Source organism: Episyrphus balteatus, chromosome 3 (genome assembly GCF_945859705.1).
Source record: "Episyrphus balteatus chromosome 3, idEpiBalt1.1, whole genome shotgun sequence".
NCBI lineage: Eukaryota > Metazoa > Arthropoda > Insecta > Diptera > Syrphidae > Episyrphus > Episyrphus balteatus.
In genome coordinates, this window is record NC_079136.1 from 117641787 (window position 1) to 117659447 (window position 17661).

Consider the following 17661-nt stretch of genomic DNA (forward strand, 5'->3'; position numbering starts at 1 on the left):
TATTCAAATTTGAGGTCTTAGATAAAAGTTATAAGGTACGATTTGCAGTTGGTCTCTTAGGTATCAATTCATCTCTTTTAATATATTTTCGCATTTCCGTGGGTTATTCAAGCAGAATATGCTTATTTCAACTAAGGTCCTAACTTTGAATTCTAACATTGATACTAACTTAGATTGGATATGACCTTGCACTAGATCATACACACATTAATTTTATTTCGAAAAATCCTAAAACTGCATTAAAATCAGTACAAGAGGTCTTAAACTTGGAATTCTAATTAATTCTCAAAAAATGAAAAATGTTTCTTATGCATCTTGCATCCACTTAAAGTTATAATGAAAAATACAAGTAACAGTCACTTATTCTAAATCTAATAAAATTATAGCTAAGGTCCCAATTTATACACTTAACCGATAATTATATTGCAGAAAAAATTAAAATTAGGTACATGCATTGCAATGCATTCACTTGTAACAAATTTAATAGCTGAGGTCTCTGATTTAGAAAAATAAACAATAAACATTTTGTGCAATTAAAAACTTGAGGTCCTTGAATTCTAACTATGTTCAAGAGAATTTTCGTTCATAAGATTTTATTTATGTTGCAAGTTCAACACTTGAGAAATAATAGAGACAACCTTAATTCCTATAACAACACTTTTTAAGGTCTCAAATAAGTTATTGAGGTGAATTTTGTATGTTAAAATTAATATTTGAGGTCCCAGTATTCCAACAGGTTATTTTTCCAGCTATAATTCCCAAACTGATTTTATCAAAACTTTTTAAGGGTCCAAAATAAGGATTTTCTCACTTTGATTGAAAACTTATTCAGAAAAAAGTATATAGTCTTTGTCGCAACACTCTACCTCACCTGATTTCCTTTTTTCCCGATCGGGAACAACTAAACTTTTAGCCCTTTTCACACGCAACGATCTACGACGTATCGAGCGTAGAAAAGCTTCTGGCATCCTTGAAAATCTTTGTGGTGTATCCGGTGCTTTCCTCTCGGGGAGGAAGAAATTTTTAACTGCCAACATAATGATGCTCCTTGATGTTTTTTTTTTTAAATTTTTTATATAATCCTTATAATATTGTGTTATAGAGATAATCCTTGTTTTATAGGTTAAATATATATTTCCACACACACTCAAAATATAAATAATTCAAACACACACACACACAACAAGTTTAATCTATATAAACTTATTTATGTTATCTCGTAGAATGAGCAAAAATTATTATTTATTTAATATTTATCCAAGGGGTAGGGAATTTGTATCTTTCACAGAATTCATATTCACTAAAGTAAACATTTTTATCAAATCAACATATGGTTTGGATTTTTTTTTGTTGTATTTTATTAAACTAATTCAATTAATAAATGTATAACCGTTGCGATCCATATTAAAACTGTTAGCACTAAATCAGATCTTAATCGTGACATTAAATAAATAAAATTGCAAGAAAAGATGAAATCCAACAGTATGAAAAGATTCAAAAGTGATAAGCTAACATTGTATTTGTTTTTCTTTCGGATAAAGTATCTGTGAGATAAATTTCCCGATGAATCTCTTATAAATTTCTACAGACGTGCCGACGACGACGTTAATAAACCTACAGTCAGATATCAACTGAAGTTGTTCGGTGCAAAACCGGCTGGGTATAGAGAGGTTGTAGATAGACAAAAAAAAAAGTATCTGTTGGATACGAACTTATTAACAGCACATTCAACAGAGGCTGTTAGGTAGAAGAATTGCGATAACAGAATTTTCCCTTCTTTTTGGATTGTCTTTCTGTTTATTTTGATTTTTTTTTCTTGTTCTATTTTCTTATACCTTTTTTTACAACTTGTGTGACGCAATAGATAGTTTTGCATCTGTTGGGTGGATTTTTATGGATTTTTTTGTAGTTCATTTTTTTGCCAAGTTTTTTTTTTTTTTTTGTAGATACACGTGTTTTTTTCTGGATATGGATTTTTGATGGTTTCTTTTTTTGTTATCAGAGAATAGGAGTGTGCGAGTGGGAACAAATGTAGGTATTTGTTTGTTTGTTTTGTATTTTTTTTTTTTTGCTGTTGGTGTTGCAAGTAGATAGATATTTTTTGTGTGATTGTGGAAATTTTGTTATATAGGAAATCATTGACCTTTTTATATGGGTGGGATGGAATATTTGAAGGCTGAAAGGGTTTCGAAGCACATAATCTACCTTTATTGTGTAAAAAAATAAAATGCACGACTGGGTCGCACGTACTTGCTCTTGTAGTTCACAGTATCTTTATCTTAAATATCTATTGGAAATTTAAGATTTTGTAGAAAAAAAATCAAAAAAAAAAAAAATTAAAAGTTTAAAAATTAAATAAAAATTTTTTTTTTTTCAAAAATGTTTTTAAAAATATTTTTTTTTTTAACATTTTATACTTAATGATCTCTGTAAATTTTAAATAAAATAACTAATGCTTTGATGAAATATATGAACTTAAAAAATATGTCAATTATTAAAAAACGGCAACGCCATATTTCCGTTCTCCGCATTTTTTGAGAAAAACTAAAAACGCAGTTTTGTTAGAATCAATAAGAGTATTCCGCACACCAAATTTGATCGAAATCGTTAGAGCCGTTTTCGAGAAATTTGCAATACCTCGAAAACGTTATATTGGAGGTATGCGTTAAAATGGAGATATTAAAAAAATAAAAAAAAACGGGTCTAGGGAATTACGTAAAAATCATCTGTACCAAGTTTCAAACAAATCCATCCATCCGTTTAGGCCCTAGCTCGATGTACAGATGGACGCACAGACGCACAGACCGACGGACGGCATGACGAAAACCACTTTTTTGATCTTCTCCATCATCGTAATGTTGGTTTTGATTAAAACCTCGATTTTTTTTTTTTACACGAAACCAATACTTGCCCTATAGAGCAAGTAAAAATATGATGAAAAGATTTAAAATTAATATGGATCAACATATCAATTTGATTATATTTTATGAGAAAGGTAGGTAGGTTTTCAAGGAATTTTTTTTAAGAATTTAAGGAATTTCTTTGGATACAAAAATTTTTATTTTTCTTTAGAAGTTTCCTCTTGACAGTAAACAAGATTAAGAAGTATCTACACAGTATATTAAAGAAATTCTCGCCCTTCTTTTCCACTATTTCTACTTTCATTAAGAGACAGTACTGTAAAGTTAGTTTTGCTTTGAAACATAGAAAAAGAGGAAAAATTAAAATTTTAAAAGCTTTTAAGTGCTGCATTTTAATTGGCAAAAACAAAATAATAAAATCAATTAAAATAAGAAAGAGTGGTCGTTTGTTGAAGGTACAAATACGAACGACAAAATGGAAAAGTTTTGTATAAAGACTTGTAATGTGTAGTGTGTACGGGAACAAAATAAAAAAATAGGTTAAGTTCAACTTAGTTCAATGTTGAAGGTTATATTCAATTAACAATTTTATAAGAAATGGTAACGGAGTTACGAATAACAGAGTTACGCGCGACAGAGTTACGGCCGTCAAAGTTACGCGAAACCGAAGTTACGAAAAATTAGAGTTACGAATTCTAAAGTTATGTTAAGCTATGACATGTGAATTTTGGGTTGGCAACAATTGCGAGGAACGATATGGAATTATGGAAACATAAATAAGAGAATATCGATACGTACCTAGGTACAATATTAGTTGGACAAATAAGAAGTTAATTTCAATTATGTCCCCCAAACTTACATAAGTATACTTATGTTTTTTTTCTATTTCAACGTTTTTGCGATCTTCTCACAAAAACAAAACCATATATGTATAATATACATATATGGTTTTGTTTTTACATTGTATATCTATACCTATCCAATCAAAATTTTACAAGATTAAATATCACCCATTTTCGCTTTACTCATTTAGTTCTGACCAATGAGAAAAATGTTAATCTTTTGTTTGTATTTACATAATTCCATATCGTTCCTCGCAATTTTTGCCAACCCAAAAATCAGTTTTTCGTAACTTCGGTTTCGCGTAACTTTGACGCTCGTAACTCTGTCGCCCGTAACTCTGGTATTCGTAACTTCGTCGGTTTCCCATTTTATAATTGTGATAGCGATCTATGTTCAAATATGCTATTTTAGTACCAAATTTGTAGTTACAGCGTTTTAAACTTGTTTAACTTTAATTTGGAAGAGAATTCGAGAAAAAGAAGAAACATTTTTTAGAACAAACGAAGAGGTTTACCTACCTATTAGATTTTTAAATTTTGGTGAAATGGTTAAGAAGATAGATATTATTATTTCAATATTAATTTTTTGCATTCCTATAGCTCAAAAGAGTTGGTGTCAAAATTGTGCCAGAATAATTTTTTTCAAAATTCTGCTTTAAAATGTCTGATTTTCATAAAAAGAGCGTGATTTTTAATATTTTCCAAACTTTTTTTTATTTTTTTGCAGAATTTTGTTAAATCATCTTCTCGCAAAATTTGCTGCTTATTTGATTACTAACTTATGTACTTTCTCAATTTTTGTAATGCTTTTTTAATGAATCATTAAATTTAAAATTATTTAAAAAAAAGTTCTAATTTAACATTTTCCAAAAATAAAATTATAATAATTAAAAAATAGATAATTTTTTTATTTAACATTTTTCAAAAAAAAGTTATAAATTATCACATAAAACAGAATATTTAAAGTTGAGTAAGAAAAGGAATATTTTGTATGACACAAAATTCATTTCTATTTAACTGTCAACGCGTATATATTGAATATATAAAAATGATTTATAATAACGTCAGTTTATGCATTTTGAAAAATATTTGGAATAGTTCGAAAAAACCTAAAGTGGAATTACATACATTAATCAGTAGCAAAAAAAAAAATAGAATTAGCAGAATTTCTTTGTTAAAATTTATGCTGGCAGAATTTGAAGTCAGAATTTTGACCCGCTCCTTCTCAGCTCATAAACAATCATAGAAAGTCTAATTTTTCCTGAAAAAATCTAATTTTCTTTTTTATGCTCACCTTATAGTTTTTTATACTACCTATTTAACACTTTTTAACTGAAAAGTGGTCAGTTTCAAAATATTGCAAATTTGAAAATAAACGATTGAAAATATAGGTTTTTTTCGCATAAAACTCTTCAAACTTTAAATTTGATGGTGAAGATTTTTACAAAATTTGTACACCTATTACACTGGTTAACAAAATTAAACTTTTTTTTTGTTGCCGAAACAAAAATATACTTTTCTGAAGGTTTTCGGTGTGCTGAACTAGAATCCGAAGTCAAAAAAAAATTAATCAGCTCCCGTTTTTGAAATATTACCGTTAGAGTATACAGTACTTCGGACCTCATTCTTTTATATACCTAAGGAAAATTGTTTGAGCATATTTAGTAACGGTTTTTATAAGAACTATTTATCACCTTTTTAAAACTGTTTAAATCTTTCCGATATCTATTTTATTGCCCGAGATATCCTCAGTTGTTTGGTATTTTTAAAAATTTTATAACGTCATTATCTCCTTTATGATATATGAAGAAAAACCCACTTACTTAATTTTAAGATATCTCGGGCAATACAAAAGATATCGGAAAGATTTAAACAGGTATCGAAAGATGGAAAACAGTTCTTATAGAAACCGTTACTAAATATGCTCAAACAATTTTCCTTATACAAAAGATTAATATCCGAAGAACTCAAAAAAACGTTTTTTTGCATTTTCTAACGGTAATATCTCAATTTTTTTTTTCTTCAATAGCTTAAACTTTAAAAATATCATTTGACAAAAGGGAAAAATGTGTGTTGTAAATACGTCATGAAATAAAAATTACACATAAGAAGTTTTTCGATGTTTTTTCTTTTCTGAACAGCATATAAGCAAACTAAAAGTCATTTTCTTCAAATATTTTATATTTAAACCATAGCCATTAACAGCTCTGCCAAAATTCAGAACTACCAGGGCTATATTTCATAAACCTACATATTTTTAATAACAAGTACTTTTCACAATATTTGTGAAAAAATAGATGTTTCACTAGTTTCTTTTGATCACAAAATTGTACTTTTAATTAACAATTTTAAATTTGTGAAAAGATCCATTTTCTGTTTCAATGAAACTTGTATTTAATAAGTAACAAATTTGTGAGCTTTCAAGTTTCTTGTGGATTTCTGCTTCTCCAAACAAAAAACGTTACAAATTTCTATTTATTTGTGAAAATTTTCTACAAGAGTAGTGATACCTAGACTTGGACAGATTTGAATTGTGCTTGAAACAGTTTGTTTAAAATCGATCATCCTTTCACATTCATCTTTTTCGAAATTGTCCTGGTCTGTCGGAATTTTTTAAAGATCATAGATGAGTCTACAATCGATAATCTATTATACTCTATTGGAAACGTACTTTCAATCAATTGCACATTCGTTCAAATCGATATCAAGTTTAAATGAAAAATCTTTGCTAGCTAGCTTCAAAGAAGTAGGTACTTATCAGACAAATGATGTAGTTGATATTGTATTGTCATTTTTCTTTAAGCTAAACATAAAAAATTCAATGTGTCTAAGAGCTTGTTGTACAAATATTCAAGCCGTTGAAAATCCTAAAAAAAACTTTTGAAAAAAAGAAATTAAAAACTTAGAAAATAAGTTTAAAATCGATTGTGTACAAACCTTTTCCAACAGAGAAAAAACAAGTAGACATTACAATTTACGAAGATGAAAGGAACCTAATTTAAAAACGTTTAATATCAAGGATACCAAAATACACAACTCTACCCTACTCTATCAAGTGGCTTAAATTAAATAACAGCTCAAAATCTGCTATTTAATGAGATTAACCCAAATAAACACTCAAAAACAGAAATGAAGTAGGTACACTAGAAACCCTCACTTTATTTCATCCTTCTACTTGATAAAACGAATTTGCAATTTGCTATCTCATATCTGAATTTCAAAACCAACAAAAAAAAACACAATCTCCTCTATCTCTCAAAGTACAACCACAAATCTTACCTACCTTTACTGGTCTCCCAAAATCCTTCCCCAAAGCAATTAACTCAGACAAAAATCCTTTCATTTGCTTGCATACAGCTGTCTACTGACTTAGTTCAAAAAGAAGGAACAAAAAGACCAAGGAAAAAATGAAAAAAAAAAAAAAAAAAATTGCGCAACACCTGCACCCGCTCACTATAAAACCAATCCATGCCACCAGCAGCAGCCGCCTCCAACTCCAAACTCAATTAGAATTGTTGCTGGCTGCTGCTACCTTTCCTTTATATTATCTTTATCATTCTACTACCAATCCCTTGTTGCACAAAACTTGAGTGCAAAAACAATAGATAGACCTAAAAAAAGTCCCGGAAAACTGTTTCAGCACAAAAAAAAAAACAGGTTTCTATAACTTTATATAGTTCACACCTACTACAAACAACAGCAATTTCCAAGGCAGGCCAGGAATATGCAACAACAGCGTTTTTATAGGTCAAATCCGAGGCGCAACTATCATTGCAACAATTCTACCCCACTTTCCATTGATTTGCAATATGGATGATGATGGTGCGACCACACAACAGAGGAACGGTCGGTCGGTGGCACAGGTATTGTGTGATGCAACAACCAAAATGAAGTAAGTACCTATATCTCGCGATATTATTTTCACCGGTACATGCAAATGAGCCAAGTGATTAGCGGCAGACAAAAGTTACACAAAAAACCCCTCCACACAATACTCACTTCAGTCGAAGTAGGTTACTTTACTGTTATACTCCCTGTGTAGATAAAAAAATCTACTCCTACATAAAACATGACAAACACACTTGTTATAGGAGCGATAGGATGAAAAAAAAAAAAAAAGAATTTATTCCCAGGATATGATTTTGTTCTTACCCAGATTGTCCCCAAAATGCGAGAATCCTCTTTTTCCAGTTCAGGAGAAGCGAACAAAACAAAACACAGAGAACAGACAAGAGAAAAAAAAATGTAGTCTATTACAACTCCCGGGAGTAAAACGTAATATTTTACTAGGACGTATCTACGTAACTTTACTAGGAATTTTCTATTAGAAAAAAGGAAGAAACAAAAAAAAACGTTTCCTGACACACTTCACGATGATGGCGGAGCCTTTTTTTCCGAAGCGTTTTTTGTGAAATACCAACGTGACACAACTGTGTGAATAGCTTCGAACAAAAGATGGAACAACCCTTGGAAAATAGGAAAATATTTATCCATTCTAGAATATATATGGAATTGTGATGCAACAGTAGCTAGTTGCACTGCACCAAGCACCACCTCCACCAACAAATAACATTAAATGCATAACCATATTTTTCTGGTGTGCTTCTGCAATGGAATGTATGCAGTGGAAGAATTTGTCGATAATGTAGTTCTGCTAGACCACTGTTAATAACAGAAGTTGTAGATTACTAAGTAAGGGTGTTTCAAACATGTTTGAAGTTTGATGTTGAAAGAAACAGTATAAAAAAGTTAATTTTGTATGTTCTGTTATCTGGCAGTTTGAATCTGCAAAGTGACGTAGGGAATTGTAACTGGAGGAGAATACAGAGAGGTAGTAAAACGGTGTGTGTCTGTGCAAGTTACCTTCTCTCTGTTTGAAGAAATAAAACGACTATCAGTCTGCCAGGCGTTGCAGTAGTTCAGTGGATTCTGTTTTTTTTTTGTTTTGTTTTTTTTGTTTTTTTTTTTCTTTGGTATTTTGTTTGAGTTGTTGTGTTGTTGGGTCATTGCAGGATATGTGCGAATGTTTGGTGTTGCCACTGTGAGAGAAAATTGTTATATATGAAAATAAGATCATAGAAAAAACCAAGTTATTCTAATTCATAGTTTTTTTTTTTTTTATCTTTTAATCTTGAGCAAAATTAAGTGTTTTAAAATAACGATTTGAAAGCTTGTATGAAAATTGAGGGAATGAACATAATTGGATCCTCAATTTATGGGGTTAAAGAAATAATTGGGTGCTGAATCAGGAACAGGATAGTGACACAGGTTGGTAGAAAACGATATGAAAATGTTTAACTATTAAGTACGATAAGCAATAACACGGTGCGACACTGAAAATACACCCGACGAATTACATAGTGTAGGCTGTTCGTATGGTCGAATAATGCATAAAAATATTTTTGTTATATTTTTGGAACCCTCCATTTTTGTTTTTATTTACAAAAAACCATTTTTACAGACCTTACGATGTAATCTATCAATATCTCAGTCATTTTTCTAACAACTCTCAATATGTTATATGTTTTTGAAAAGAGGATTTCCAGACCTTTTGAATGATGTGTATAAGTCTATTGTTTAAACAAATTAAGTGTAGGTTTTTATCCCATAAATCTTGAAAGAGTGATTTTTTTCTCAATTTTTTCAACTTTACCTAATTTTTTTTGCAAAATAAAACAAACAAAATATAGATACTACGCTTATTTGTGAATAAAAATGTATGTTTTTTAATTTTCTGGCATTAAACGTGTAAAAAGCGATTTTTGAAAAGTCTGAAAAAAATGATTTTTTTACATCATTCAAAAGGTCTGGAAATCCTCTTCCAAAAACATATAAAATATTGAGAGTTGTTAGAAAAATGACTGAGATATTGATAGGTTACATCGTAAGGTCTGTAAAAATGGTTTTTTGTAAATAAAAACAAAATGGAGGGTTCCAAAAATATAACAAAAATATTTTTATGCATGTTTCGACTATACGAACAGCCTCCACTATGTAATTTCTCGGGTGTATTTTTTTTTTTTATTTTGTAGCACAGTGTAATGAGTGGATTATTATGACAGTTGAATCACTGGTCATTATTTATTTTTCAGTTGATAAATTGAACAGCGTTTATTAAAATTTGGAAAAAAGCGTTGAGTGCAGGTTCACTTTGCAACTAAAAATACTTATTTTCTAAACTATTACATACGTTAAAGTTTGAGCGTAAGTAGACTGGACCACACCGGACAAGTTGGACCATACAAATTTCTCAGAAATTGAAGTTCTATAAGATCATCTGGGTTTGTATATAGTGTCCCGTGTTTTGTAATTTGCCCAGTTATTGTCCCGTATTTGCAAATTCTCTGAAGAACCTAGCTACATTTCAAGATTTTTAAGGACATGTTAAAAATTTAATGAAAATTTAAGGTTTCAATCATTTTAAAATCATTTAAAATAAAATGAAAATGTAAAAAAAACAGTTCATACGACTTTGATAATGATTTTTGTGTGTAACAAATAAAACACAACTTTTGAAATTTAAAAAAAAAAAATATTTTTTGAACTGTTATCAACGGTACCTGCCATAGAACAGTTTTTTTGGTTTCTGAATATCCCGAACACAACTAACCCGATTTCAACGATAATTTATATAAGAAAGTGTTTAAGTAACCATAATTTAAAAATTTTATATAAATTTAAAACATTTTTGGATTAAAAAAAATAAATTTCAATTTTTTATTTTGAAAAATTAATTTTTTTTTAAAACTGGTTAATAAGTTATTTTTAAATTTGGTTTTTAAGTGTTAATTAATTTTTTTTTTTTTTAATTTTAGAAAATTTTTATAATAATAAATTATTTAAAAAAAAACGACTCTAACGACTCTTCTTCGAAGAAAATCTGGCATTTTATTTTTTGATGGCGGTGTTTGTACTAGAATGTGGGGTTTGTTGGCCCAGGTGGTCCAAGCATGTAACTTACTCTGAAAGTTTTCCGGATCAGGAGAGGATTCAATGTCGTACTTTCCGAAAGTTGGCACATACAAAATGCTAAATGTCCGAACAAGGACTCTTATTCGTTTGTATCAATTTTAACAGTGATTACGATTTTTAAATTATTTTATTCTCTTCTAGACGCAGAGTTAAAAAGAAAAAAAAAAAAATAATGAATTTGAAATAAAAAAAAATATTGCAAATATCTGCAAACATTTTGCATTGAAAAAAAAAAAAAAACGTTGAGAAATATTTTATTTTATCTGTACAAGGTTTCAATTCGATACGATAATTGAAAGTGGGTGAACATTACAGACAATGCATCAAAAGCGGGAATTCCAAATTCAATTTTTGAAAAAAAAAAAAACTCTTTGCAAAATTAATTATTTCACGAATGTCTGAAAAAGACCTGTTATTAAAAAATTTGCATATTTTCACATTTTTTAATCAAGTTTAAGGTTTAATAAAAAATATTAGTAATGACTGCGATTTTTAAAGTTTCGATCTGCCTAAATAAGAAATACGGACTTGTACCATTTTGATGCAAAGGTTCTGAATTGACTTCTAAGATTTTATTATAAATCATTAATTTAATTTTAACACTGACCTTTTGTCATATTAAAATATTTATTTATTTGCAAATTTATATGCAAAAAACTCGTATTTTCAATATTTTGAAATTTTTGACGAGTCATTAATATGGTGACTCTAAGAAAAAAAAAATGATTAAACCAGCATTTAATAGATTTGAGCGAGTTCCAAACTTGTTATAAGTTTCAGTTCTAAATATTTTACCTTTATTTTGACTGGATAACAACTTCAAACTCCAATTAGTGGGTCTTATTAGGGTACACTAATAACTTTTTTAGAACTCCTTTACTATTTTTACATTCTACTTTGGAACGTTCATTATGTGTTTTTTTTTTTAAGTCGTTCATAATTATATTATATAATTATTATTACTGAATTATCAAAACTAATTTTAAAACTTATTGAATTTCAGAAATTCAGAAATTAGTAGGTTTTAGAGTTTTTAGTTTTCCAATTATAATACAAAATATAACAACTTACGGAAAAACTATTTAACAAATTATAAAAAATGATACTAAATAAGCTAATTTTCCTTCATGAAAAATATGATAATATGCCAATTTTTTTTTGTTTACTTTCCCAAACTTCCTCATTTCATCTAAAATAAAATTGGTTATCTAATTGAAGACATAAAACAAAACAAATAACAAAAAAACAAAAAAGAACCACCACCATTCACCACATACGAAATAATTACTTAATAATCTTAAAATGCATAATCTTCGTAGGTATATATACCTACTTAACCGCACATCGGAAGAGTTTTCTTTCCGTTTTTCTCTCAATCCTCGAACTTCATCATCATCATCAACAAATAATAATAATAGACACTCACTTTCACTTAAACAAATTTACTAACAAGTTTAGATACTTGTACATGCTTGTACATATTTTAAGACTTCTTTTTACCTACAAAGCTTGTTATAGACTCAATTCATATTTAAGATAATAACCAATATAGTTTCACTGTCAGTTAAGGTAGGTAAATCACAAATAAGTATATAGTTTTAGGTTGAGTTGATTTTTGTGTCTCCTTACTTCCTTCTTTTTCCATCTCAAGAAAATTCAATATAGAAATAATGATAGACATAATGGATAGCAACAGGGTCGTAGAGCGTAGAGCCTAGAATAAAATGAATTAAATATGTAAATTCTTCTTTAAGCAGGTTATAGCTTCTATAAGGCTTCTATAAATCATTTCACAGAAATAATTTTGCTATTGGTTAAATGCAGTGAATTTCAGCAAGAATTCGGTAAGTGAACTTATAGAAGCTAGCGGAAGCAGGAACTTCGAAAAGACTTCTTTAAGTTCCACTTTACTGAAATCTCACAAGTTTTAGTTTTTATAAGGCTTCTGTAAATTATTTCTCAGAAGCAATTTCGCTATAACTATAAGTAAAGTTGTTTAATATTGTATAGTTAACTTCAGTAAAACTTCGGTAAGTGAGCTTATAGAAGTTAGGACTTCGAAAAGAACACTTTAACAGATTTTTAGCAATTTTAAGGCAGGTACTACCTGGTTATTATGTTGGACTATTAAAAAATTTAAAATTATAAAAAAAACCAATAAAAAATTGCAAAAACTCTGGAGGATCTGCGACCCCAATGATAACCTTCCCAATCTACGGGCTTCCATAAGACAACCTTCATAAATAGATAGATTTCGATTTTTATGATGGTTGAAAAAGTATATGAAGATCGAAAAATTGATTTTTATCGCGGAAATTAATTTCACGGATATAATTGTCGATTACAATTATGCCAAGACAAAGAAAAGTCAAAGTCAAAGAGTATATCTGAAAGTTAATTTACGACTTTTGCTAACAATATAAATGGACAAGATGCCAAATCATGAGTGACAAGATGAACTCTTCGGGACATGTTTGGATCTTTTGTGAATGATTTTGCGTGTCTTCTCTTGAATGCGGAGAGGTACTTTATGGGTTTGAGTTCGATGCGGTCATTGGCTCATATCATTCATTGGTCTGGTTTTGTCGGTTTGTATCTTTGTATCTTTTAGGATGAAATTCTTTGGATTTTTTTTTTTTCTCAATTTCTTGTTAATAACCGTGATGGCTTTTTTGCCCTTTTTTTGTGTCACGTGTTTGTCTTTAAATACACACAGACAAATTCGGTGCTGATTGATTTTGTCAACATCGTTATGTTAATTGGTCAAAATGTTTCGAGAGTTTATTTTTAAATTTTGTTGCTTTATTTTTTTTTTTTTTATTAAGGAAGTGTCATAAAAATAAGTGTGGTTTTTTATTTTCTTAATTGAATTCTTGGCACTAAAAAAAAAAACAAAAAAAAAAAACTTATCTTACTTTACTTACTGAGGCAGTTAATGGATCGGTTGTCATTTAATTTGCGTAAAAGCGTTCACATTTAGCCCATCATCAACATAATCATCATCGTGAGTTGTAAGGCTCTCTGTTATAGACAAGCATCAACCACAATTTTACACTCGAATGAGTTTGTTAACCGGAATTAAAGACTCGGTTTTTTTTTCTTCCATAAAAAAAAAAAAAATAAAAAGGAAAGAAACAAAAGAAAATCACACCAGGAAATTATTATGAACATGAAAAATTATTAAAATATGAAAAAGACTCTCGGTTTTGTTGTCGTCATTTTTAATATTCACTCACTTTAATTTCACACCTTATCACTTATTTTTATTTTGATACCTCATAACAATTATGAGAAAACAAAGGGATTTCTTCTTGTAGATGGATTAAGCTTTTAAATTAAAAGTGAAAAAAAAAAAAAAAATAGAAAGGGCTATGTATAGAGATATTTGGAACAAAAGAAGGACTTTTGATTTTGAAAATAAAGAGGGACTACTTACTTAAAAGACTTTCATTTTTTTAAATATTCGAAACCAAATAAAAAGAGCAGTAGGTTTTCTATCTTAAATAATTAAACTCTATGTATTGGTTTTTTTCTTATGGAATGTGTCACAATACTCAAGAAAATTTTTTAGTTTAAAACTCAGGAACTAATGTTTATATGTTTTATGTGTTTTTAAATTAGTATGACTGATTAGGACCACGGATAATCTTACGGAAATATCACAGATTTTTGTGATAAGTACGACAAATCACTCCGTTATATATCACGGATTGCTTTGGAGAGTTCTTTGGTAAATATCACGAATTGCTTCGATTTGTAACAGGGTTTGGTGGCTATGTATCACAGATTACGCTAATATCATGGGACGTTTCGAAAGGTATTGTTGGATTTCTCTCGTAGTTATCATGAATTTCTTCGAACAATATCACATTTTTTTTGTGATAAGTATTACTGATCTTTCCCTTAAGTACTTTGGATTTTTTTTGTAAATGAAATATCACAGATTTTTTGTGACAATTATGACTTTTATCACTAAGGGTTTTTGGGAAAGTATTACAGAATTTTCCTGTAGGTATCACCGTTTGCATTGGTAAGTATCACGGATTTCTTTGGCAAATATTTCGGTCTGATTAATAGCATAGATTGTGCAGTATCACAGACAACTTCGACAACTATCACAAATTTTCTGGCAAATTTAATGGATTTTCAGAAAAGTGCCACTTTATTGTGCAATGCTTTGGAAGATATTTTTAGATTTTTTCGTAAGTATCATGGATTTCTTCGGAAAATATCACAGATTTTTTGTCATAAGTACGACTGATCTTTCCGTTAAAAACTAAGGACTTATTTTCTAGGTATTATTGAATATTTTTTTTTTTTTGGCATCACGGATTTCATCGGTAAATATCACCGAGTTTTTAAGTTAATATGTATCATGGTCCAATCAATTTTACAGATTTGAAGGTATGTATCACAACTTTAATTGGTAAATATCTTTGATTTTTTCGGTTAGTATAAAGATTTGGTCGCAAAGTATCACAGATTACTTCGGTAGATATCATGGATTTATTGGTATTTTGCAGATTTTGAATTAGTGTCGCTAAATTTTTTGAAATGAGTCAGAAAATATGGCTCAAGTAAGTTTCATGGCTTTTTTTTCGAAAAGTATCACAGATTTTTGTAATTATTCTGATTGATCATTCCGTGAAGAAGGTATCACGGATTCTTTTGGTTAGTATAATGAAATGTTTTGATTTCACCGATTTGACTTCGATAACTATCACGGATTTATCTGATTTGTATCACAGATTGTCTGTTCGGTAACATGGATTGGCTGTTTAGTTTTACGGATTCTCAGTCAAATAGTACTGAATTGTTGGGTGAGTAGCATGGAATTCTGCAGAAAGTACAGTGGATTGCTCTAGTAAGTATAATATCACAGGCTTGCGTGATCATTCTGAAAAGTATCAGAGGTTGTTCCTGTATACATATATCATGGTAAATTATCACAAGTATGAATTTTTAATTGCGATTAATTGCTAAATATCTAAATGCAACGGCTTTCCTCATATCTAAGTCTTACGGATTTTGTGGAAATTATCATAGAATTGTTAGGTTAGTATCATAAAAGTATCGATAATTGCGAAATATCACAATTTCATTGCTAAGCATCGGCAGATTTGTTCGTTAAATATCTGGAATCGGCTTTTTTAGTTAGTAAGTGTAACGATAATTTTCATGGGTTTCTCGGTAATTATCACGGATTTCAATGATTCTTTGATTGGTCGCTAAGTATCGCAGATTTTTGTGATAAATATGATAGACCATAATATATCATAGTTTTCTCTGGAAAGTATCATACAATGTTCTATTTACTATCACCAAATACATATCACATTTCTTCGGCAAGGAAGACTGTACAAATAAAATTTTCTATAAATTTATCTTTGTTGCACGCAGTTTTAAAAATAAATCATACCCTACAATTCTAACAACACAAAAAGCAGACGTTACAATTTTTACTAACAATAAGAAACCCACAGCCCTAACCATAATCATACTGTTGCTGCCACTTTGGTTAATAAGTGGGTGTCTGGATGAGCGCATATAGCCATTTATGTACATATATGCAATCCCCTAACCCCTAACAAGTTTAAGTGTTGAATTTGACTTTAAAATCTCATTGTTGAAGGACATAATAAACTTTTTCAACTTTGTGCAACACCAAATCAACACACAAAAAAAAAAGAACCGCAAAGTAAAAAAAAGGAGATTTTCTCTTTTCAAAGTTAAAATATATATGAACAATAACCACGAGGACTATAGACAGAGCAAGAGAGAGGGTGGATTATCCGTCACGTAATTTAGAGAGACACAATTTGGTGATTTTTTTTTTTTTGTAAAATTATTCTTTATACCAACAAGACTGATGCACATTTTAATTGAATGAATTAATATGCGCACATCACCCTCGTTCCTCTTTCTTTATCAGTTTTTTTTTTGTTTGTCTGCTCCTTGTTTTCACATCCATCGGCATTGCCTGGGTGCAAAGTTATTACAAATATCACACGTCAAGGGTTGATAAATATAACAGCTCTGCTTGACAGGTCCTTTATTTCTTCCTTGTTCATATAAACTGATATAATATCCTGTAACATCTTTGTGCGACTTAATTATGTCACTTGCGAAGAGAGGGAGTGAAAAAAATATACTTATGTTAGGGGGTGGCCTGGAAAATCCGTGTAGTGTGATGAAGGAAGAATTCCTAATTTATTCGACACACCCCCTTCGAATGAGGACTTTTTACAATTTTTTTTTTCAATGCAACTATCTAGGAAAACAAAATTCGTGGGTAGAAATTTTTTTTCCTGAGGGGGTGGTACCTAACTCACCCACCTTTTTTGAAATAGATTTTAATCATTACACTTTTCTGTCATTTTACTGAATTAAATACTACAAAAGGGATGCAATTTTTTTTCAGAATTTTAATCGCTAAGGGTGCGTTTTTGTGGGTGATAAGCATAACTTATGCGCTTACAGTCTGAGGGGTGGTTATGAGTTTTTAGGTACAGTTTTCTATCAAATTAGTTGGTTGATGGATTGGATAGGTTTGTTTTTTTTTTTTTTTTTGTTCTATTTATCTATTGATGGACAAAAATTTAAGAAATGACAAGTACAGTCATGGGGGTGTGCCTTAGGGGGACGACGAGAAGTGGAAATTTAGTTAGAACAGACTTATTTATCTTTGGGATTATGATGTGATTTAGTTTAGTTGAGGGCGTGTGATAGAAGTGTGGCAAATAAATTGGATATTAACAATAAAAATACTGACAGAGGTTTTAAGAAAGCTTTCATCTATCCATTTTTAATGAACATAGAAAGACTTCGGGGTAACCCTGAGGCATATTGCATGGCACGTATCGGATATTTAATAAGTCTATCGAATATATTCTTTATTGTAAATCAATTTGATTCAGAAAAATAACGGACATTTTTGACTTCTAACAATTCCCAGTTACATGACAAAGATGTAACTAAAAAAAATT

The 17661-nt window shown here is 29.7% G+C and overlaps 1 protein-coding gene across 4 annotated transcripts in view; it reads right to left on the bottom strand.

Annotated features, from left to right (window-relative positions):
- Window positions 1-17661, bottom strand: part of LOC129913609 (centaurin-gamma-1A) — a 338022-nt gene that overhangs the window by 56300 nt on the left and 264061 nt on the right. Inside the window, exon 1 of one of the 4 annotated variants that reach the window (XM_055992373.1) lies at window positions 872-1728. The exons of 2 other annotated variants lie outside the window; for them this stretch is intronic. In XM_055992373.1, the coding sequence (XP_055848348.1) occupies window positions 872-1037 (166 nt within the window). In that variant the 5' untranslated portion in view covers window positions 1038-1728. Of the gene's footprint in view, window positions 1-871; window positions 1729-7855; window positions 8125-17661 lie in introns of those variants that run through there. One more of the 4 variants, XM_055992374.1, reaches the window with a different exon arrangement.